Source organism: Acipenser ruthenus, chromosome 3, assembly GCF_902713425.1.
Source record: "Acipenser ruthenus chromosome 3, fAciRut3.2 maternal haplotype, whole genome shotgun sequence".
NCBI lineage: Eukaryota > Metazoa > Chordata > Actinopteri > Acipenseriformes > Acipenseridae > Acipenser > Acipenser ruthenus.
Window position 1 is genome coordinate 11,270,747 of NC_081191.1, and position 24,570 is coordinate 11,295,316.

Below are 24,570 nucleotides of genomic sequence, written 5' to 3' on the forward strand. Positions count from 1 at the left end.
AAGTGTAGGTTGGTCGAGAAAACCATTGAAAACAACCAAAGATTGAAGAAAGCAAAACAAAGACTAATCGTCGGGAAAAAACAGATTTTAGCAATCAAACAAGAGGACAGGACTATCATAAAGAACCGTGAATTAATTTTAAAGAGAGTCAAAGACTTTTACAGTCTTTCATGTCTATTAAGTCGTCATTTGTCACACTGCATAAAACATGCTTAACTGGATAATTAACTCCGGCATTAACTTTTACCCTTTTTCTTTCTGCAGCATGGTTTTGTTTAGATTCGCTTTGAATGTAAGGTGGTCTGCATGGGTTCGTACGGTATGCCTGCAGATTATTTTGCTGATACAAGTAGAATTGTTTGCCATGGTCAACTCTGTGTTGATCAAACAATCCATACTGTAGACATATTTTTCTGTACCCTTCATCGTAAATGGTGAGATTTTTATTTTTTTTTCCAGCGCAGCATATGTAAATGTGTAATCACTAATCCTACCAGGATTCCCAAATTCTGGGATCACAGAAATTATTACATAATTCACAATTCTGCACAGACATTTGCAGAAATTGTCTCATATAGCAAATCGTTTATTATTATTATTATTATTATTATTATTATTGTTGTTGTTGTTGTTGTTGTTGTTGTTGTTGTTGTTGTTGTTGTTGTTGTTTTAAAATCAGAAATACAGACATGTTGATTTGCTGTAGTTTATTTTGGTAGCCGCAGCAGCACCCAACAGCTTCCGTTTAAGTGGGGGGGTCGGGGGTAGGATAATTAAGACAATAGCGATACCTGTTGAAATTAGGGAGGATACAATCTGAATTACTGGCACCGCACACCGACAGCTACAGTGATACAAATGTGTAGTAGTAACATCTGCAAAAATAAATGCGGTTGATAAATCATACACACTTGGCTGCACCTGCTATTTCTCTGCCACTGTCCTATCGCATTCCCAATCCATATAGACCATTCACACGGGTCTCTCGATGCAGCTGCCCCGGCACTATAAACCTTGCCTGAATATACATTAGGTATGTGAGCTTTTTTTTTAAGTATACATATAGTTAATCATACCAAGCAGAAAAGATTAACTACAATTAGTATGCTCCATACGGTATGATAAACAAATCATTTGAAAACTCCGCCCTCTGGACAGATTTTAAAGTTTTCGTTAGTTGTCACGCCCATGACGTGACCAATAAGCAGGGACACTGTCAGTATGTTCTTCAAACTCAACAAACAAGCAGAACTAGAGGTGTAGCAAAAATGGGAAAGATTATAGTTGTAACTACAGTTATTGGCATCGTACTAGCTATTTTGGGAGAACGAATAATACATTTAAGGTAAGAGAACTGTTCTGTTTACTAGCTGTTACATTTACGAACACGGTTTAAAACTACATATACATGCACGCGTTTATGTATGTTCTCATACGCACAGCTACAGTTATATGTAAAAATAACTATGGTTTTTACTATGAGATTTTTATTACAGTGTACGGCGTTGCATAAGTCTTCCATGACTAAAAGTTTTAGTAAAACAACATGAACATCAATAACAAAACATTTCACGCACGGTGGAAACTGCATTCGTCACAGGTACGAGGCGTGCACAATTTTAGTAAGTTGCATTTTTTATTGTTAAAAGAAAAAAAAAATGTGTGTGTTAGGAACTTTTGGAATGTGCGTTAAAAACGACCCAGTTTTTAATTATGGTAGCAAGCAAGACGTTTCTGCCTAACCAGCGGTACTCAACTCTCGCCTCGAGATGAATTCCAGTCTTGGTCTGTATTCCAACCAGGTCCTAAATGAATTAATTGCCTCTTAGCAGCTTCAATTAAATACATTAGAACCTGCTTGGAGTAAAAACCTGGACTGGATTTAGATCTCGTGGGCAGTAGACAAATGGTCGGTTTTATAGATGTGTGGGTCCCTGTAGTAATACAGTTCTGAGAACCAACCAGTAACTGTGTTTTGAACCTTGTACTTGCATACTTTCCTGTGATAGCAGACTTGACCCAGATTTTTTATTTTACTCAGAAAAGGCCCATGTTTCATAAGTACCACCAGGTCTTTCAGAATTTTAGCTTGGGATCTGCCACGCCCCTTCTTGCATTTGACACAAGTATTTTGGAGCAAAATAAAATTGCAACATCCTTGTTGCCATATCTGAGCTAGACATAAAAACATGTCCTTGATTTGCAAAATGTGTTGCACCACACACACCACCTTTGGACTTGAAAAGAAACGAAACGAGCAAAACAATTAAAATGTCCATATTTTTTATTTTGACAGTACAACTATACAGTACATTTTGTAATGGAATATAACTGATCATACATTTTTAGTAGTCACAGACTACAGATTTGCAATATATAGTAAATGCAATTTCTGTCTAGTAAACTCTGAAATATTAGGCAGTTTCATGTGGTGTACTAGAAAGCAGACATTTCTGATCAGTTTGCAATATTACCACCTCTAAAATGAAATGTATGGATTTGTTTTTAGAATTATCCCACAAAATGTTATTCTTGCTTGTAGATTGTTGGTTTGTTTTTTCTAGATTGTATTCCTCACAGTGTATTTCCAAAGAATTGTAAAAACAGCCTTTTGTCTCTCGGGGAGAGCTCTGAACTGCTGACGTGGCAAGGCATTCTTCAACATTGGTTTAAAAGGCCAACAACTGGCAGGGGTGTGCACCCCGGGTATATTTCAGAGCCACGCAAGTTTCTAAAAACTGAATTGCTGAATTCTAGCACCTGCACACAAACATTTTAAAAAGTTATGTCCCACCCCTATCACTTCTGATTGGCAACTGTGGCAAAAGCTGATCTTCTATTGGTTACAAAGAACACCAGAAATGGCTGCCAAGAGAGTCTCTGGCAGTGTACAGACTAGTCTTTTAAATTTAAGGTATTATTTGCGTTTTTTGTAAATTAGTAAATAAGTGATACTGCTTTCTTAATGCATGAACCTAACATTTTAAATGCAGCAATCTAGTAAAGTTATAACAAGTGAAGTTTACTGTTTTGAAGCATTTCAAGACAAACTTTGTGGCAAAAAAAAAGTTTGTTTTCTTTCAATTTTAGTGTTGCTAACCTAGTTTGCTATTTACCATATTTACATTTTTTTTTTAGATTTAAACGCTGTATTAAAAAAATAAAAATAAAAAAGGTTGTTTTTATTAGATTTGAACAGAAGCGATGTTAGTTATTTATTGGACATGAACAATCCATCGATTTGTGAAACTATTAAAACATGAAGATTGACAACTATGTTTATAACGATAGAAATAACATGCTTATATACGAGATTATCTGTACAATATTTTAGTATTTTAAAATAAGACTGTACATCTTATGGCAATGTGTTTATGTATTAATTCATTTATGTATTTCTGTGAGAGTAGTGCTGAGAGAATGTTGTCCTAAAAAATAAACCCATCGGTATGAAACCAGGGTCCCCTTGCTGCAGCAGTGTGCCAGTTAGCCATCATGGGACAAGATGTTAGAGGAGGAAAAACAGCTGTAAAATGTACACTGTTAAAAAAAAAAAGTATATAATATAAATGAACAAAACAAAAAACATTTTTTCTTTGCAGAATGTGATGGAGCCTACTGTAAATAGTGTGTGCATTTTGGTAGAAAAACAGTACAAAATGCAGAGAAACTTGACAGGTTATACAGTCCTTCAAAAATCTGGGATTCAGCAGTTACAGAACTGAAAGAATGTCAAGAAAAATCAGAATTCCACAAAGCAGCAGTAATAATTGCAACTAATTTTGTATCTGTGATGCAACAAACTAAAACGCCTGTACATCAGGAGTTGGAATCAGCTGATAGTGGGGGGGAAAAAACAGACAGAAGCTATTTTTATATTTGAATAACTCCCAAGTATTGCTTATTATAGTTGTACTCATAGTATGTTACATACATTTACTAGCAAATGTGTTCCAAACTGCACTGAAAGCGACACTCTCTTAAAGTATGTTATACATTTGTTGAGGTGAGGTGGGGTCACAGTTAACCTTTTGTGTATCTTGAAGAATTTAGTCAAGCTACAAGGCTAGATCCACCCTTGTTAATCACTAATAGATTGATTGTGTTCACTGGTAAATAAAACCAAAGTCCTACAAGTTATAGTCTACTTTTTTGTGTGTGTTTTGTGCGACAGGGAGGGGGCAAGTAGATTTTTCTAGAATTTTGTCCGTTGGACAAGAAGTTTTTTTCAAAAATAGCACACCCCTGAACTAGATTGCCAGAATAGATTCAAGTCATTATTAAGTATGAGGTTTTCTTTTTGCAGAAAAAGAGTATGGGCTTCCAGAGAAATAGAGCAAAACCATCTACCCAACTGTCACTTAATTAAAGGCATAGGTATGTAAATATTGACCTAGTATTTGGCCTGGAAATACTGTATAGTGTTCTGGATAGTCTTTTTTTATTTTATTCTCTAAATGGAAAATGTATTCAGTCCTGTATCAATCTAAAATTTTAATCGGCTCAATAAATTCCTAATGTGCAATAACCCTACAGTAATTGTCTGTCTATGATGCAACTTATGGCTGCTTTTAAAATGTGCCAAAATTGTCACACTGTCGACAAACTGACCAAATCATTTCACAAGCTGTGTAATGCCAGTTAATTTTGAAACTAGACGGTGGTTGACACTATTTTATTTGAGCATTAAAAGTGTACAGTAAAAAGTAAATTACTAGATAATGTACGTATCCTTTACCTTAGAAATCAATTCTTTGTAATGTGTCTTTTTGATATATATAGTAGTTTGTTGATGTAATTATTATATCAATTGTACTTGCTATGAACATTGTTTTACTCATATATTATATTTATGTATACCACTAAACTTGTTAATAAAGAACTCATTTTGAAAAAAAAAAAAAAAGTCTTGACCGGCAATCGTCTTATTTTTCAGCACCCTAGTGCAGTGGTTTCTAATGTTGGGCTTTTTAAATAAAACATGTTTAGATGGTGTAATACTTTTTTTTTTTTTTCTTTCCTTGTTCATAGAATATGGCTCTGAAGACATCACCATTCTCCCAAGTGGACTGGCTTTTATAAGCTCAGTAAGATTGTTCATAAATGCACAGCCTTTGTTTATGCAACTATATAAAAATACTACAATACTGTCCAAAAATTCTGCAGTAAACTGGTAGAAAACACTTTTTTTTATACAGTATATATATATATATATATATATATATATATATATATATATATATATATATATTTTAATTGGCACTTAATCAGGAATAGCGTGTGTGTGTGTAATAAAAAATGAAATTTACTGGTTGCATAAGTATTCAACCCCTTAAGTCAGTACTTGGTAGAAGTCTTTTTGGATAGGTCTCTCTAGTTTTGCACAGTTGGATGGTGACATTTTTGCCCATTCTTCACGGGAAAATTGCTCCAGTTCTTATAAGTTTTTTGGGGATTGTTGATGGACTGCAATCTTCCAAGTCTCGCCAAAATTTTTTGATTGGATTCAAGTCAGGACTTTGACTGGGCCACTCAAGAACATTAATTCTCTTGTTCAACCACTCCAGTGTCGCTTTGGCTTTGTGCTTTGGGTCATTGTCCTGCTCAAATGTTAATTTCCTCCTCCGTTTCAGAGTCGTGGCTGACTCAAACAGGTTTTCCTCAAGGATTCGCCTGTGATTTGCACCATCCATTCTCCCCTCTATCCTGACAAGCTTCCCAGTCCCTGCTGAAGAGAAGCATCCCCATAACATGATGCTGCCACCACCATGCTTGACAGTTGGCATGGAGTTGACTGGGTGATGTGCAGTGTTGGGCTTGCGCCAGACGTAATGCTTGGAATTTAGACCAAAAAGTTCAATTTTTGTCTCATCTGACCACAAAACCTTTTTCCACGTGTCTGCAGTATCATCTACATGATTTTTCGCAAACTATGGCTTCTTTCTTGCCACCCATCCATACAGGCTGGCTTTGTGTAGGGTCCGGCTTGTTGTTGATGTGTGAACACTGACTCCCATCTCAGACCCAGAACTTTGTAGATCTCTCAAGGTCATTGTTGGCTTCAAAGTGACATCCCGAACCAGTTTACTGCTTGCCAGGCTGCTCAGTTTGGGAGGGCAACCTGATCTGGGTAGTGTCTGGGTGGTATGATGCATCTTCCACTTCTTAATGATGGACTTCATTGTGAGTGAGAGGGATAATTAGCACCTTTGAAATGTTCCTGTACCCTTCTGCTCTGTGCCTCTCTACAACTTTATCCCTGACTTGTTTCAAAAGCTCCTTGGTCTTCATGGTTGCTTTGTTGGATCACTATGTGAGTTGCAGCTTGAAAGTCTTTATATTCCTGAGGGAAATTGTCTACAAGTTAAACCACTTTGAGTACACACAGGCTGAAACCATTTAACTCATTTTATGACCTTTCAAACAAATCATTTGCACCTGATCTGATTTAGGGCTGCAGTAGCAAAGGGGTTGAATACTTATGCAACTGAGATTCATCTGTTTTTCTCTGTAAATCTTACTTATTTATATTTTGTATGCATTTTTTAACTTTATCAATGTGGAGTAGTTTGTGTAGATTCTACATGTAAAGTCTAATTTGACTTGCGCTCATATATATATGTGTGTGTGTGTGTGTGTGTGTGTGTGTGTAATATATATATATATATATATGTGTGTGTGTGTGTGTCTGTGTGCTATTGTAGGTGGCACAGTAGGTAAAGCTTATGGTTATTTTCTCTTGCAATGTATAACCATTGTGGTAATGTCTGTTATGTTGTAGGGGTTAAAATATCCACAAACTCCAAGCTATGCTCCTGATAGTCCAGGGAAGATTTTTATTTTGGATTTGGAGGATCAGAAGCACAGACCCACTGAGCTGAGGATAAGTCGAGGGTTTGATGTGGATTCATTTAACCCACATGGAATCAGCACGTACATCGACAAAGAAGGTAATAGATCTCAAAGTGTCAGTGACTCGGTCCCAGTGTTGGAGAAAAAGTGTGTGTTTTTCTATTTGGTATGCTGCTATGATGTGTCTGTTTATTTAATTAAACTCAATCTAAGGGCTAGCAGGTGGAACATTACAGATAAGGACACATTCCTTATTTGGGTATGACATATGGAGCTTGTCGTTGTAATCTCTTGTAGTCATACATCTTATTAGCAGGGTGTGTCTGTGTCAGATGCTTGAATTGTGTGTATGTTTATCAGAAGTACCAAGGGGATACCGCCACTGTAACGGAGAAAAGTTACAAAATAAATTGTAGGGGTACCAAGCTGTACTGAAAAACAGTTACCAAAGAAAGAATTGTTAAAGAATGCTGTCACCACAGTTTAGGTATAAACAGGACTGTTTAGAAATAATTTGTTAGAATGAGGACGGCACGCTCTGAAAGACGTAATTCTGTGTATAAAGTGTCGTCTTTGTATTGCATGCTGATTTTGATGTGTTTAATGAAGTATTAGTAGAGCCCCATGTTTTTCGCAAATATGAAATAACACAAAATAAAACAATGTACCATATAAAACGAAATAAAACAAAATGCAAATATAAAAATGAATACAACGAAAAATCATTATAAAGCAACATAGAATGACATTTTTAAGTTGGGAGGTTTATACAAAAAATGCTTTAAATAAATACTTGCAATCGTATTTGTCAAGGCTCAGCCGTTACCATAGACACGGTCTGAAGGGAAACAGAAGCTCTGACAAGCATTTGCGCAGGTGTATAATTTGGAGCGAGTCGTTTGGGAATTAAAATTGTGATGGAAGAGAAGAGACTTTGTTTTAAAATGCATAAACCGCGCATAACAATTAAACAGCGCTGCAAAGAATTTGCATGAGGGGATGTGTGCAGCTGACGTTGACAGAATAATGCAGATTTTGCAACTGTTGGTTGGAATGGGAGTCGAAAGATACCGTCGTTAAGCATTAGTGCTGCTACAATTAAATCGAAAATCCATTCCTTATTATATACATCGATATAAATACTGGATAATCGATTCAATAATTACATTTTTGTAACGCGCATAGTTAATAACGTTATTTAAGTTTATCAACAAAACTGCTCGAAAACTGCCACAGACAAGCAGTGGGCGTGCTCTTCTTATCCTGCTCGTGTTAACTAGCATCTGATTTGCTGTTCCCATCCTACCAGCGAATCAGTTTTGAAAATGCTTTGTAAGTACGCGCCTCTGTGTATTGAAAGCGCGCCATCTTGTGTCCAGAGCAGGACGACAGGCAAACGGCCTGTAAATAAATTGTGCACATTGAAGAAAACTGACTGTAGGTTTGTGCTTCTTTGGAGTTTCAAAATGAGCTGTTATATAATTAATATTTAACAATATTCAATAATGTTAAAAATAAATAAACAAACGATAGTGATGTCAAATGCAATTTTGGAGTAAGGATCAGCTACCAAGGCGTAATTACCCCTTGCATTCAGTTGTTGTGCACAAGCTTTTACTTAACTGCAATAATATTAATATTATAACATCGCGGGAAGAGGAAAGCACTGAAAATGTATGGTACAATCATCGATATTTACTCGAACGATTGTATTTGGTGTGCCCAATTAATCGATTGCTATTTTGAGGCTTAACTGACAGCCCTATTAAACATCTTTAGCTGTTTATTCCTTTTGTGGAAAATGTGGCTTGTTTGCTTGTACAGATGAATTCGCTTTATAATGATTTGCCGTACAGTCATAATTTGTTATATAAAGTGGGTCATGAACACATTGAGTGCGAGAAAAAAAGAAATAAAACTGAATTAAAGAGCAGTGTTTTAATACTGTATGTTTAGTCATTATTTACATTTAAACAAATGCATATAGTTTACTACAAGAGAAATACATTTTGTATCATTAATTGGAACGAAACAGTGTCTTTATCTGAAAAAGGCATGAATTGTGGACTGAGAGCTCTCAATACTTTTGCATTTGTATGAGACTAACTGTTAAAATCTGGTGACGTTAGAGTGTTTTGTAACTGAACTGTATCCTGTTAAGACCGTCCACACAGCATTTTAGGCAGCAAAAAATGTCAGTTTATCAGCCGAGATGATTATTGGTTGTTAGTTGCGTTGGAAATTAATTATATCCTGTGGTTACTTAGCAAAGCCCAGCCACGCAGCATTTGACAGGCTGCACAAAATGTGACAATGAGCAGGTTTGTGAGATTATATTAGGAGAGGTCGTTTCTTAAAGAATTTATGGTGCATGGCGAGCGCTTTTTTCAAAAATCGTGATAATAAACGGGTATAATATTAAGCGAGGTGACATAAAACGGGTTCATCTGTATTTTGTATTAGTACGCTAATTATTTGTTTTATTTCAAGTGGTGCAAACGTTGCACTGGAGCAGATGCTGTTTTGGTTTTGAATGAATGGATCTGCTTTGCTTTGTGTTTAAATACTGAGAAAGCCCAAGCTTGTTGTATACTGCTTCAGTGCAGTGGGATTGAAATACAAATCCTATTCTATCTTTTTTTTTTAATGGATAGATGGCAGTATTTGCAATTATTATGACAGCACCACAATAGTGTAAAAAACAAAAAATGTGTATATATATATATATATAATATATATATATATATATATAATCTTATTGTATTTTTATAGAGGGCATGGGCAGCATTTACTGTAGGCAAGTAAAGAGTTACCGTTACTGCCGCTAATGAGAAATTATGGTAGTAAATTATTTTTCAGTTTGTCAAAATGTTTAAAATAAAGCGGATAATGTTTATTAAATAATATGTAATGTAGTTAAAACATGATGTATACTATACTGTTATTGATATACATCTATTTGAGTTGTTTTATTAATGTGTACCTGTAATAAAATGAAATTTGAAAAACAAAATGAACCATTATAAAAAATAAAAAGGACTTCACAAGACTCGAAGTATGAGTATTAAACAATTGCTGTATTGAGCAAAGCATTTTGGGATAATCCCCACAATAAGTTAACACTAGAATGGCATGAGGAATGTGTGTTTTCTGTGGAAAAGCTGTTGCTGGAATAGCGGTTGGGCATGTGCTTCATTTTCTATGAGATCAGTGCTGAAGATTGCATGCTAAACCACAATGATAACAGAGCTCACCTTTAAAATTGGTTGTGCAGGTAGATACTTTTAACTACATTTTTGTTTTGAAATTAGGAAATTTAGTTTTTTTGTTCTGGGCCTCATGTTTGTCATTTGCTCTCATTCCACTTGCAGATGACACAGTGTACCTGTTTGTCGTGAATCACCCCCAGTTCAGAAGCACAGTGGAGATCTTTAGATTTGTTGAGGAGGACTACTCTCTTACTCACCTGAAAACTGTCCAACATGAACTTCTGCATAAGTACAGTTAATTTTACAATATAAAATATTAAATATAATTCAATCATGACTGCATTGATTTTGTGTAGTAAAACAAGACTCAAGTAAGGAAAAAAATATACATTTATAAAAAAAGCCTATATATATATATATATATATATATATATATATATATATATATAGGCTTTTTTTTATAAAACTGGATGAACTTGTGATTATCATGCATTTTTTTCAGTTCTAAAAAGCAAAGGGCTACAACTTAAATAATGCAGAAGACAAATTAAAGCTTTTATCCTTTCTTCATTTCAAGAAGATGTAGAATGAAATCAATTTTAATAAAATATGAACTTACTATAGTGGATGTTGCAGTAAGTGCTCTAGATGTGTTTTTTGTTCAAATACTGTATATTCAATATTAACTTATATGTGTGGTACGGGGGTTGGGGCTAGGCCCACCTGCATCCTATCATCATCTTTCATCAATTAAATCTACCTTATTTAGTCATCAGTCACCCCTATCTAGCTGTCTTGTGTTTTTTCGTTTCTTTGGTGTAAACCTAAGCGGATTTCAAGACTCTCAAATTCAATCAAGCATAATGGAGAACCTTTTGCTATCTCCTCCTTCAGATCCGCCAGCAGAAGTGATTTCTAATCTTAAAAGTTTATTTTCAGAAGTCTGCGTTCCGCTTTCAGAAAAAAAAAACAGTCGGCCCCCTGCATTCTCTGTAATTTCTTGGAATCATTGAAGCCAGCCTACCCAAGTCTAAACTCAACCATATAGACAATGTCGACCCAGGGGACTTTTTTGACCTGAAAAAAGAAACAAGGACCAGGGGTCACAAATGGAGATCAGATAAAGGGGGCATTTAGAACAGAAAATAGGAGGCACTTTTTTACACAGAGAATTGTGAGGGTCTGGAACCAACTCCCCAGTAATGTTGTTGAAGCTGACACCCTGGGATCCTTCAAGAAGCTGCTTGATGAGATTCTGGGATCAATAAGCTACTAACAACCAAACAAGCAAGATGGACTGAATGGCCTCCTCTCGTTTGTAAACTTTCTTATGTTGTTATATTCGTTTTCTTAATCAGAATTTTCATGTCAGTAAAACAATCAGGAAATGTGCACTGCTTTCCTTACTGGGTCATTTCAACTTTGTATTATCCCTCAAGGGAGGACGTTTATATCTCGACTACTGGTGCTTGCATCAACAGCAAAAAACCTTGACTCTTACATTAATGTCTCCTCGGAAGCTAGGAAAGACATTAAAATGTGGTCTGCTCTTATTCAGCACTGGAATGGTCTTTCTATGTTTTATGACGATTTCATTTCAACACCAAACGACCTGGCTTTGCTTACAGACTCCATCTCTGGGATTCAGAGGTCTCTTAAACAATCAGTGGTTTTCCAGTACATGGCATCAGGAAATTGAAAATCTATCTCCACATCTAAAATCCACAGCTCTTATCGAAATATACCCAATAGTTGCAGCAGCCCAGTTATGGGGTCATCTCTGGTCTAAGAAATCATTATTATTCTACTGCCATAATATAGCTGCAGTGCACATTATAAATAATGGACGTTCCAGTTCCCCTCTTAACATGCAATTACTGCGGCGGCTAGTATGGATTTCAGTTTTCAACAATTTCCTACTACCATCTACCGGGCCTTTATAATAATGCAGCTGATGCTCTTTCTCGTTTACAGATTTCCAAATTCCAGTCGGGTCCTACAGCTCTGCCATTTCCAGCAGCAACTTCACAGTTCAATCAGCTGATTTTCAACTGAATCCAACTATCAATAAGCTACTTAATTCAGCTCAAGATTACATGGCTTCAGCACTTGCCCCTTCTTCCAGATCCTCATACTCTACAGGTTGGGCTTGTTATCTAACTTTCTGCTCCCAAAGCAGGATTAATCCTACTCCATTTAACCAGGAATGGATCATGGCTTTGGCACCAGCTACAATCAAATACAACACCAACTTTGCTTGATGTCCATCGCTTCTCCAACTATCCCAGCTGTCCGTCTCCTCCTGCGAGGAATTTCCAAGTGCTCACCGACCAGCTCCATCTCCTGCTTGCCTGTCTATCTCTATAGACATTCTCGGCAACTTGATTTCAATTCTCCACCAAGGTTGCTTCTCTCCATTTGATTTAACTATGGAAACCATATGCCTATTCACATTTTTTTAGTTTGAGGTGCTCCGAATATACAGTTCCTTCTATTTCCAGCTTTCCTACTCTAGGTATCCGATGCAGTGATGTCAAGCTCATTCCAGATTCCCATTTCATCCTGTTCCTTCGCATTTAAAAAATGGATCAGCTACGGTAAGGACAATGTATTTAGCTTTCAAAAATCAAATCTCCTCTATGCCCCTACACTTCCATGCTGAAGTACATTGCAGAACGCAAAACCATTTCATCCTCTGAACATTTGTTCATCAATTCAAGCCGGTCTATTGTATCAATGCATTGGTTTTCTTCACATCTCTCCACAGTGGTGTCCAGAGCAGGTCTTCCCCCTTAATTCCACACTTCTCATTCATTAAGAGCAGGGGCAGCCACATCAGCTGCAAAAGCAATATCAACCAGCATCTAATCCAAAATATGGGACGCTGGACCTCATCAGCAGTCGAAGCTTATATTTGTTCTTCATTATCTGAAATATCCTCAGCCCATCAGTCCATTGCTAGTATGTCTGGTGTGGGGACGACCTTTCCGCCAGGTCCACCAAAGATTTCCTATGAAAAAGAAAGGAAGGGTTTCCTTTACACCGTGTGGAGGGTCTTCACATAGTCAGTAGGATACAGCTTACTAGCCCCTTTGTCGTGTTAAGTGTCTTCTTTCTCTTTTCACCTTTTCTTTATGCATTGGCGGTTCCTCTTTTTCTTTCATAGGTGTCTTCAGCGGGGAGCCGGGGGTCCATTCTTTGGGGGGTTTGGTGATTCCACTTTCTCCAACCCTTTTTTTTTAAGCTTTGCTTCATTTACCTCATAGAGGAGGGTTCTCCATGAGTCAAAGGGGACCCCCGGCCAAACCCCTCCTTTAGCATGCACGATTCTTTGCCGCCTTCTCTTTTAGGTTCTGATGCCTCTATTTATGCAAGGGTCCCAAGCGGTGGAACCCCTCTTGTTTGTCGGGTCTCCTCAAAGACGGTGACCCCTCACTGTTTGTCGGGTCTCCTCAGCGACAGAACCCCCCTACTATTATGTTGGGCTTTTTGAAGAGGCGGAGCCCCTCTCTCTACATGTTTATGTTACTAACTCCATGTTTTAAACACTACATCAGGTGGCCTAGCTCCAACCCGTGAACTGTCATTTTGTGATTATTTGGTTAGTGCTGATGGCTTTGTCTGTGTTATTCATGCTCTTTTGTTTGCAGTGTGAATGATATTGTAGCACTGGGACCGGAGAGCTTTTATGCCACTAATGATCATTACTTCACGCAACACCTTCTGCGGTCTTTGGAGACTCTCTTTTGCCTGGCTTGGTGTAACGTGGTCTACTATAGCCCTACAGAAGTAAAGGAGGTTGCAAGTGGGTTCTATATGGCAAACGGGATAAACATCTCTCCAGACAAAAAGTAGGTTTACATGCAGCACTGAAGAAGGCTTCACGTTCCTTTTAACATACCTAGTTTTGTTTTATGAATTCATAGTTTTTCCACAGTAAACTAAAAAGTGGTTTGTACTGTTCTTGTATGAAGTGCCTAAGTCAAACGCTCAGCTCTGGTGTAATGACACAACTTAAATATAAAGTCAAAAGATTGATTATGGTTAGAAATACTTTTATTTAAAATAGTCTCTGCGTTTCCAGGTATGTCTACGTTTCGGACATTTTGGATAGTGCTGTTCATGTTATGGAGATGAACCAAAATTACACATTGACTCCTATAAAGGTAAGGTGAACAACCAATTTCAACGGAAAAACTATTCTGTAGTTTTTATACAGTATTTAAAATGTAAAAGTAAATGTATGCATGTTTCTTTCATTTGGAGAGATTTATGCTTCATAGGTCCACTGAGGTGAATAGCCCCCATGTACAGGCGTAAGGGAGATTAAATAGGGATATATTATGAAAAAATGTAGTAAATGAATTAAACCCTTAATTTTGCCTCATGGTTGCAATCCGTGTACTGATCAGGAGGAGTGAATATCAATAGGTGACTTTCTATTTCCGCTGTCAAGCCACTTTTCACCTGCCGAACCCAAGTAATGAATGTTTCCAAGCTACTGAACCCTGGAGGCAAGTTTCCATCTTGACTCGTCGGGCAACTGACCAGTAGGGGGTTGCTTTTTCTTCCTAACCCTAAGGGAGTCCATGGCCAATGCAGCCAATATTGCTGACATTGATACAAAAAAATGTGGAATATGCTGTTAATGTTGGTCATTGTGCATCCGTATATTATACTTCCATTTTTAGCTAGGTTACTCAAGACATCTTCTGAAATGTATACAGAAACATAGTAAGACCACCTTAAACCCTTATATTATTGATTTACAGGCAATACATGTGGGAACACTGATTGATAATATAGAAGTGGATCCTGAAACTGGAGATCTGTGGGGAGGATGTCACCCTAATGGTTGGAAATTTTTTAATTATAATCCTGAAGATCTCCCTGGGTCAGAGGTTAGTAGTGCATATAAGCATGTTCTTCTGTATGTGAAAACATGTACATTGGAAAATGCATCTTAAGATCAAATGCACGATTTATTTTCCTGATATCTTTCCCCTATTTCATTCACAGGTTATTCATATTAAGAACATTCACTCTGAAGAACCAATAGTGACCCAAGTGTATGCCGACAATGGTAGCGTCATTCAGGGATCCTCTGTTGCCACCGTCTACAAAGGAAAACTCCTTATCGGCACCGTGTTTCACAAAGCACTTTACTGTCATCTGGAGCAGTCAATCAAAATGTAGTTTTTGTACCTCATGATAGGTGCCCACCGACACCCATACCTCCTCCAAAAATACAGTGAAAGTAGGGTTAATAAAGTTGTATTTGGTAAAATTATGTAATGTCATTTAAAAATATAATATTCACTGATTTTATGAAGGGGGAGGAAACTTGGAGATGTTTCTGTGTAATATGAGTTGTTTTAATTTTATTACATTAAATTACAGTACAGTTGTAGCAGGGTAAGTGATGCATAAAAAAATGTTACAGTAACTTTTGCTGTAACATTTCTTGTGCACTGCAGTATAATTTTCCTGTTATGTACTACTGAGTTGCTTTTAGGTTTAGCTGTTGGCCCATAAGTGTTACAGAACACCATTTATTGTTTCCCTTATGGAAAACTCCCATGAGAAATCTTAAAAAAAAAAAAAAAAAAAAGCAACAAACACTACTAACCATTGCTGTCTCCTGTGCGATATGTATTGCTAAAATATATTTTTCAACTTACTATTCATTGTTTTGATATTTCTAGTCACATATCCTGATCATAAATCAACTGGGGAATGAAGATGCAACAAATTCAGAATTCAGCTTCTTTGGTAAACGGCAAAAACACAGTGAGGATCGTCATAACCTCGGCATTTGTATCTGCCTTACTCTTCTGACATTTGCCAATTTAAACAGGGATATAGTCCTTAGGATTGCAAAACACTGCTATACAGATTTTGAAAAATGATGATATTTTAGTTGTGCATCATTTACTTTGCTATTGAACATTCTGAAATGGCTCAATTATGTTTAATAAAACATTGCAATTGTATTAGCGCTGGTGTTTGTTGAATTAATTAATTAATTAATTAATTAATTAATTAATTAATTAATTGTTTATTTATTATTGGTAGCCAGAAATGTTCATTTTGCCAGGTTATTAGTGAGCTACTGATAACTTCAATACTGCTTATTATCACAATTTTGCAACTTTTGTACTTAGCCAATAGCCTAATCTATATTAATTTACTGCAGTAACAACATTTTTTAACAATATATGTCAAATTAGTACCAGCAAAATCATTAAATCTATCTTTTGACACATATAAATGTATCTATTGACACATATTCTATGCTGATACTTCTACGCTACATCATCTTCATATGCTAGGTACAGTGCAGCAACAAAAAACCTGTGTTAGCGATATAGTAAGTGTATTTTATTTGGATGTAAATGCTGGAAGTTTTCATGGTGTCTGATTCACTGTGAAGATTTGGTAACTTTGTTCAGTTTTATTCTCCAGTAGATTTGAAAATGATATTTCAATAATACATATAGCAAGGAAGACTGCAATTGTGAGTTGTGCTTATGTTGTAAACACCAAATTAAATAAGTGCAAAACTAAGCTTTTCTTTAAATCCAGACTTGAATTAACCACACATTGTAGAATTGAGAACATTGAACTTGGGCTTGTACTGAAAAAAGCAGCTTCATCAATAAGGGTTGTAGTTTCTAACCTATACATACAGTATGTATTTAATTTAATAAAGGAGATGTGTACACTATATAAATTGATCTTGCGCTATAATATTGTACTGCTAAGCTTCATGCTGGCAGAAGCAGATTTTTATTTTCACAATAACACCCTCCCTTAATGTCTTCTGTTTGGATTACAAAATACACTGATGCTGATTTCTATAATGTCTAACATACAATGCATATCAAGACCAGCCTTGAACTGTCATTAAAGCTTGATACCTTTGTGTTTCAAACTGGAAAATGTGACAAATAAGTGTCCTGAAGTATTTTGTATTACACTTGTTTCCATTTAAAATGGTTGAAATGTCTAAAACTATACAGTATTTTTTAAAGTGTTGTATGAATACCATTGCCATGTTTTAAGAAGCATCTCACCCCCCTGCTGCTGCCAAATAACGTCCCCTGCATGCTACAATTCTTCATTCATGTCTTCATTCAGTTTTTCTTTACTCTTAATATTACTTATGCTATTTATTAACAAAAACAGGTAACATGTATGAATGAATGAACATGCAGAGTGAGTAAATGCAGCAGACTCAGTAGTTATTTAATGAAGACGTTTACCTCTGGAATCTGATACTATAACATCATTTGTTATGCAGCCTGCTCCTTTTTTTCCTGCTACATAAAAATACAAAACTACACATTTTTATTTTAAATTAACTTTTACTGTTTTTCTTTGACATGTTACTCATCGTCAGAAGGATTATTTACAAAGGAACACAAACTAGTAAATCACAGGCTTTTAGGAGATTGTAAGAAACTAGTTTGGGGTTGGCACCTACTGTATAGTTCCTTCGTGCAAATAATTAACAATTAAGAAAATATACAAATAATTACACATTTGTTGTAATGCTAACATGCTGTTTTTACAAATTTGCCAAAAATGATCTGGCTTCTATTACACCAAGTTAAAAAAAAAACTAAAAAAAAACTAACAAACACTTTCGGTGCATTTCTTTGTAGCTGTCTATTCCTCTTTTCAGATCTAATAATGCTTGGCTGAAAACAAGCCGACTGCAACGTATACAAATCATGTAATGTTCACACTAAATTGCCTAAGTTGTATTTTCAGTCAAACGATAGAATACTTTCTGGTAACAGTTACCCATACATTATGAGTGTTTTATCCCAATTTATCTTCAGTAGGTACGGTTTTTAACAAAATATATCCAGATTGTTACATCTACACAACTGCCTATATACAGTACCTGTACCACACAGTGTATTATACAAAACTGAGCACTGCTCTGTCATTGCTTTCTGTTGAGGTCAGTCAATCTCTTAATACTCAATCACGGAACTGCAAGTATCAATCAGTACGTTTACATGACAAAGCGTTTTCTGAAAACTAATGTTTTCAGAAAACTGATTTTCTTAATTAGAATCCAACTGTATACATGGATTCAGTATGGGCTATTAACAAATACATACAGACTTTAACAAATGTATTACTTTATCCCTAACTAGACAAATGGATGCATGCAATCTGACTACAGATTATTATTTTTTTTCTGTTTTCTAAAACCACGCGCAGAATGAAGGTCAAAGTTTGCACATGTGCAGTACGCTATCAGAATAAGTTTTCCGAAAAGTGGGTTTTGTTAGTTTTCGGAGTTTAATCTGAAATTTCTAGGTGCGGTTTTTCCGAAAACTGACTTTCGGAATATTCCGATACATTTTCCGAAAACTGTGTTTACATGACTTGATATCGGAATTAGTATGCTCATGTAAACACACTGAATGACACCTGCTGCTGACTGCTGAAAAGCTTCATATGAACACTCAAGCACTTCTTGCAGTGGGCTACAATGATTATTTCAGACAAACAAAAGTATATTAACTATTATACACCATCACAACCAATTAAACCAATCGGATCACTCCGTTACAATCAGTTATGTCAACAGCTTGTGATTTCTGTAGTGTATGAAATGGAACTAGTTTAAGCGGGAAAACAAATTCTACCACTATGGCAACCATGGAGACTACCACAGAAGAAAGCAGAGAAAAAAGGTCTTGGTTTATTCAGGTATACAATAACAAAAAAAGCTAAAGAAAGTAAGTAGAACACGTTTTTTAAGGTTTCTTTTTTATATAAAGTAATGGTATATAAAAGCAACAATTTGTTTTTAAGTGCAGTGAACTCGGAGGTGAAAATTCCCAATTCTATGATAAACAACTCGACAGGCCTCATCATTTATTTGTATTTCATAAACTGCTCTTATCTATAATGTGATATTTTGAAACAACTATAAGTCCCCCTGGATCTGCTAAGAAATAAATTAGCATTCTGAATATGTAGCTCCTCTTACACTTAAAAACAAATAATCACTTAAATAGCTTTAAAAAGTTGGTATGGTTTGAGATATACTGTGTAAATTGATCCATGTACGCTTAAACATGTGACTCAGCTTTTTAAAACATTCAGCTTTATTAATTAGAACTTCTGAAGTAAACTTGACTTTTTTTTTCATCAATTCCCTCAAACCCTTTGTTTGCACCTGCAGATTGCTCCAGTGTAATTTAAATACCATTAAGCTTAAGCATATTAAAGTGTTATGTCAGCTGCACCTCACTATGAAAAAATGAACAGCAGACAGAAAACAATAATAGTAAACCCACAGAGCTGTGCAAATGACTTGTGTCTGCTCAGAATTCAGTAAGAACAAACGCATGGACTGGGGATATATACAAGTAAGAGGTTGACTCAATGCATACCAGGCAACATCCTCCAGACGTCCATCAATATTGCTTCATGACTAACACATGTAAAACCATTAATATCCACAATCTTTGTCTTAAGACTTATATTTGCTATGCAATTGATCCATCAGTTTAAAATAAATCAAGCAATTTGAAAATTAAAATAATAGAAATGAAAAAAATATATAAACAAGGGTGATAATGTTTGTTAACAATTGCAAGAACAAGTAATACAATTATAGCAATTTACAGACAGGGGATTACGCTTTTAAGAATCGTAGTAAAACACATTATTAAAAGACCAGACCTGTACTTTTAAATTAAAAAACAAACATGAAAATGACCCCACGGGTACCAGCTTTGTCATTTACAGAACACCAGCAAGCTCATATTGATAGACACCAGAGTTACTCAGATATACATGTACAATATTGTGAACATGCCATTTTTACAATTTCTATCTTACTAAAATGATACCACATTGTTTCAATTAAGACAAAAGTATAACACAGACCACTGAATCAAGACATACAGTATAATTCAGAACAGTAATCCAGTAATAGTATTAGTTAACAAATACAGTTCATGTACACTGTTGAGATACTGGTACAGATGGTAAGATCACCCCAACATGAAGAAACTCTACTGCACTTTCATAAAGAGGCAGTTCACCTTGCTGTTGCTTGGTTGGCTTCCTGATGAAGCTGATGTAGGATGATTGTGAGGGGATCAACCCTGTTCCAAAAGTCCAACTGCAGCTAAAGGTCATTTAAAGACATACAACTGAGCACAAGAAATTGCAGCAAAAATCTAAAAAGTGGGCCGACCTGGTGATCAATCTGTAAGTTGTTTTAATTTTTTTCTTTTTTTTAAATTAAAATAAAATAACCGAAGCAATAGAAGGACATCTGAATTTCCACCTCACCCCTAAGTTGTATTTGTAAGATCATTAGTAATACTGTAGTATTAAGAAAGTCCAGGTTTGTCTTTTAGGTATCACAATCCTCAAAAGCACAGTTGACTGGGGAAAAAAATAGTCTCTCTCTTCAGATCTTGCCCCGTTTCTTGTAAACAGCAAATACTGTACGAGTGCGGTTGAAGTTTTACTCAGTGCTGCCCTCTGTTGGTCCTGCTAAGGGCTTGCCTGCTTTAGCTTGCTTCTGCAGGTGCTCTTGTTCTTTCTTGCGTAGCTTTTCCCTGTGCTTTTCCAGTTTCTCTCTGGTCTTGCGAGCCTTGTCCATGAATACCCTCAGGTCTTTAATTTTCTTTTTGAGGAGTACTCGGTCTTGTGAAGTAGTCACACCAAGGGACTGAAAGCAGAGAAAACACAGCACTAAAAAATCTTACGAGAGAAGTATTATAAATCAATCCACCACATTAAATTTATGTTTTACTTGATCTATTTCTTTACAGTTTTGTCCCAGTAATTATTATGTTAGCAACAAATTAAAGATTTTCGGTTAGTAATAATAATAAAAAAGCGCATCTCTCAGCGTAGCACGCATTGCTTGTGTGGCATGGCTTTGCAGCAGCCCTGATCTGTACCAATCTACTCGGAGAAAGAATCCTCAAGGAGGTTCAGAAGCATTTAAACTAGAAAGGAAAGGGGGGAGAAATGAACAAAAAACAGCAGGGAGACTACATCAAAACAAGGGCAACAACTCAGGTAAGATAGCCATTAAATGTATTTATCTAAATGCTAGAAGTCTCAGAACTTGAAGCTACTGCACTAACAAGTAACTACAATGTGATAGGTGTTACAGAAACTTGGTTCTCCGACAGTGATGGACACGAATATTAGTGGGTATACACTGTATACGAAAGACAGGCAGGACAGAAGAGGCGGAGGGGTAGCGCTATACATCAAAAATAGTCTTAAAGCCCAGGCCTTAAATCTGGAAGAAAAAAACAACGGAGAATCAATATGGGTCAGAATAATGGACAAAAATTCAAAGGGCTATAGACCGCCAAATTCAGGTGCCAAGCAAAATAATCTGTTATATAATGACATTAGAAATGCGTGCAGCAAAGGAGAAGCCATATTAAAAGGAGGATTTCAACTTCACCCATATAAAATGGGAAAACCCGGTGGGGAGCCCGACAGACGAAATTGAAATGGTAGAAATGACAAATGACTGCTTCCTAACGCAATTAGTCAAGTCACCGACTAGAGGGGAGGCATGCCTTGATTTAGTCTTTTCAAATAACAAAGACAGAATAACTAAAACAGAGGTCAGAGAACCATTGGCAAACTCAGATCACAACATGATCTCATTTAAAGTGCTTTTTAAAAACCCCAAATTAACAACTAAAAGCTAAAGTTCACAATTTTAAAAAGGCAAACTATAAAGGAATGAAACAGAGACTAACAGTAGACTGGAATAAAATAGAGAAAACATCTACAGAAAAAGGATGGCTATTTTTCAAAAATGTAGTACTAGAGGCACAAAACAATTACATCCCAAAAGTAGACAAATCAAAATCTAAAACTAAATGGCCCAAATGGTTTAATAGATCAATTAAAAATATATTCAGAGGAAAAAGGCACTTTACAGAGTGTTTAAAAGGGACCAAGAACAAAGTACACAGAAAGAGGCCTGGAACTGCCAACACAACTCAAAAAGGAAGTTAGAAAGGCCAAGAGAGAGATAGAAATGAGCATTGCTAAGGGGGCTAAAACCAATTCCAAAATGTTTTTCCAATATTATAACAGCAAAAGAACATTCAATGAGAAGTTAAAATGTCTAAGAGATACAAATGGCAAAAACAAAGATGAAGAAAAGAAAATTAGCAACTATATTAAATGATTACTTTTCACAAGTTTTTACAAAGGAGGATACAAACAACATGCCCCACATGCTGACCTGTTCCTATCCAGTTTATTTAGATTTCCAGAAAGCTTTTGTCAAAGTCCTGCATAAAAGATTAATTCACAAACTGAATGCTGTAGAGATTCAAGGAAATGCATGCATATGGATTAATTAATTAATCAGAAAGTATTGATTAAAAGTACAGAAAAGTGTAAGGTATTGCACACAGGCAATAAAAATGTGCATTATAAATACCATATGGGAGATACTGAAATTGAAGAAGGAATTTATGAAAAAGACCACATAAAGAATGAATATATAAACATCAATACCTTCAGTTTGCTCCCATCTAGCTGAAGAAGCTCCTCCCCATCAATGTTTTTGGCAGTGAACTCTGGTATGTGTTGTTCCAAGTTTAGTCCCATCAACCAATGTGAAACCTGCTGGCAGCTCCATTCGAGAACAGCTCGATTCTGCCACTGGTTGTGTTTGGGTGACTGTCCCTCATCAAGAATCTGTACGCATACAGTGAAAAACAGCCAAAAACATATCCTGTATACACCAACCTGGTTTAAGCATGACTTCAGAAGACCAATATTTATGGAAGTACAAAACATGAAGTGTTTGAGTGGTTTTCAAAAGCTGTGGTTTTCCAAACCTGACTAAGGTTTTTCTTTTAAACACATAGAATAATTACATATAGCAGTCAAGGGTGAAGGATTGTGCAGGCACTATTGCCTTGGGGATAGCATATGTACAGTATGCAATGGGATGATGCAAAACACAGTCAGTATTGGTCAGTATCTCACCTCATCATCTATCATATCCAAGCTCTGAGAGGCAGCCGGAAAGAATGAGAGGAACAGGGTTATCAGGACAAACAGAAATAGAAACAGAAAAATAGAACAGGAACAGCGTAGCAACAGAACAAAGAGTGGGACACTGATATATCCAGGAAAGTAGAACAGAGAATATAAAGACACAAACAAAAACATGATAAACATTTTATAGAGGTAAGGCATGAGTGCAGGCTGGGTCACATGATCAGGAGGTTGCTAGTTTGAATCCTGGTTTTGACAATCGTAGCTGGGAGAGACCCAGGGTTTGTGAAGGAAAGTCTACTGGGTTTAGTTCACCTCATTGCTCTTCAGCGACACCTACTGGTCAGGCACCCCACTTGTTCAGGCACAGATTGAAATTGCTGACCTCATTCTGGAATGTTCAGAAGTGGTTTCAAAGTGTTGCCACGGTACCCGCTTGCTCATGCTGATTGGAGGGAAGGGTTGATGCGATATTCAGAGAATGTGCATATTCACCTCATCCGATGACAAAACCAAGGTGTGCGATCGACCTGTTATTTTAGGTTCTGCTACCAAACCATCAACATTTGTAGAGCTTGTGCTACTGGGACTTAAATCATCATTGAAATTCTGTGAAAAATTGAACAAAAATTATTTTAAAAAAATCATTAGTATAAACAGTTTCTTAAAGAGTATATAAGGACCTTTTTATTTTATTGTGTTACATGTTCCCATGTGTTGCTACAACTGTTTATGTAAAGTGTGTGTATTGTTTTACTGTTTAAAACTTTTAAATTACATTCCCTGCCTCAAGATGGCTTCACATGTACCTGCATGGACCTCTCAGAACTACATTTCCCATCACCCTCCTGCTCACATGTCTAACTGAGATGGATTTACCAGTGAGCAGGAAGATGATAGGAAATGTAGTTCTGAGAGGTCCATGCAGGTACATGTGAAGCCATCTTGAGGCAGGGAATGCAATTTAAAAATTAAAAAAGTGGTCAAAATGTAAAAAAAATAATTAAAATAATACACACACCTTACTTAAACAGATGTAGCAACACATAGAAACATGTAACACAATAAAATAAAAAGGTCCTTATATAACCTTTAAAAAAAATGCATAAAAAAGCAACAGGTTTGGCAATTATTGGAAATCGACTGTTGATTTGAACTTTTCTAATATCCACACCGATTTATTTATTTATTTAAAATTAAGAATGTCATTTCAAATCAAATTATACTTGATTAGCACGTTTTTTCATTAGCGTTAGTGACTGAAGGGAACAGCAAAAACAAGAATAAATACAATACCAAGTTATATGAATATGAGAAGAAATATGGCCAGTGCAGGACTCTCTGTTAGAAAGAAACATTCATTCACACGACTACAGTATGTAAAACATACACAGTCGATTATTAAGTCAATTATCATTAAAATGAACTTGAATTAAACACATTTTCTGATACGATGAATTTTCTACATGGC

At 36.1% G+C, this 24,570-nt stretch overlaps 2 protein-coding genes across 8 annotated transcripts in view; one reads left to right on the forward strand and one right to left on the reverse strand.

Moving 5' to 3' along the window:
- The first annotated feature begins 1,179 nt into the window (after positions 1-1,179).
- LOC117394733 (serum paraoxonase/arylesterase 2-like) lies at positions 1,180-16,054 on the forward strand. Its single transcript, XM_033993234.3, has 9 exons — positions 1,180-1,345; positions 4,307-4,377; positions 5,032-5,087; positions 6,782-6,950; positions 10,224-10,350; positions 13,712-13,912; positions 14,146-14,227; positions 14,834-14,962; positions 15,081-16,054. The coding sequence occupies exons 1-9, from the start codon at positions 1,269-1,271 to the stop codon at positions 15,255-15,257; spliced, it is 1,089 nt and encodes a 362-aa protein (XP_033849125.1). The 5' UTR covers positions 1,180-1,268; the 3' UTR covers positions 15,258-16,054.
- A 2,552-nt stretch (positions 16,055-18,606) lies between these two features.
- ppp1r9a (protein phosphatase 1, regulatory subunit 9A) overlaps positions 18,607-24,570 on the reverse strand; it is a 67,230-nt gene continuing 61,266 nt past the window's right edge. For 3 of the 7 annotated variants that reach the window (XM_033992488.3, XM_033992492.3, XM_034920866.2), the window contains 5 exons: positions 24,396-24,440; positions 23,595-23,708; positions 23,088-23,111; positions 22,611-22,793; positions 18,607-20,778 (listed from right to left, as the gene is read on the reverse strand). In XM_033992488.3, the coding sequence (XP_033848379.1) occupies positions 20,572-20,778; positions 22,611-22,793; positions 23,088-23,111; positions 23,595-23,708; positions 24,396-24,440 (573 nt within the window). In that variant the 3' untranslated portion in view covers positions 18,607-20,571. The remainder of the gene's footprint in view (positions 20,779-22,610; positions 22,794-23,087; positions 23,112-23,594; positions 23,709-24,395; positions 24,441-24,570) is intronic. The other 4 variants (XM_033992489.3, XM_033992490.3, XM_033992493.3 and 1 more) reach the window with 4 other exon arrangements.

What these genes read in the sequence shown, in the direction of transcription:
- LOC117394733 (XM_033993234.3), top strand. Translation starts at nt 1,269, where the DNA reads ATGGGAAAGATTATAGTTGTAACTACAGTTATTGGCATCGTACTAGCT. An exon ending in CAACATGAACTTCTGCATAA is followed by an intron (nt 10,351 to 13,711) that starts GTACAGTTAATT and finishes TTTTGTTTGCAG; the next exon opens with TGTGAATGATATTGTAGCAC. An exon ending in AACATCTCTCCAGACAAAAA is followed by an intron (nt 13,913 to 14,145) that starts GTAGGTTTACAT and finishes CTGCGTTTCCAG; the next exon opens with GTATGTCTACGTTTCGGACA.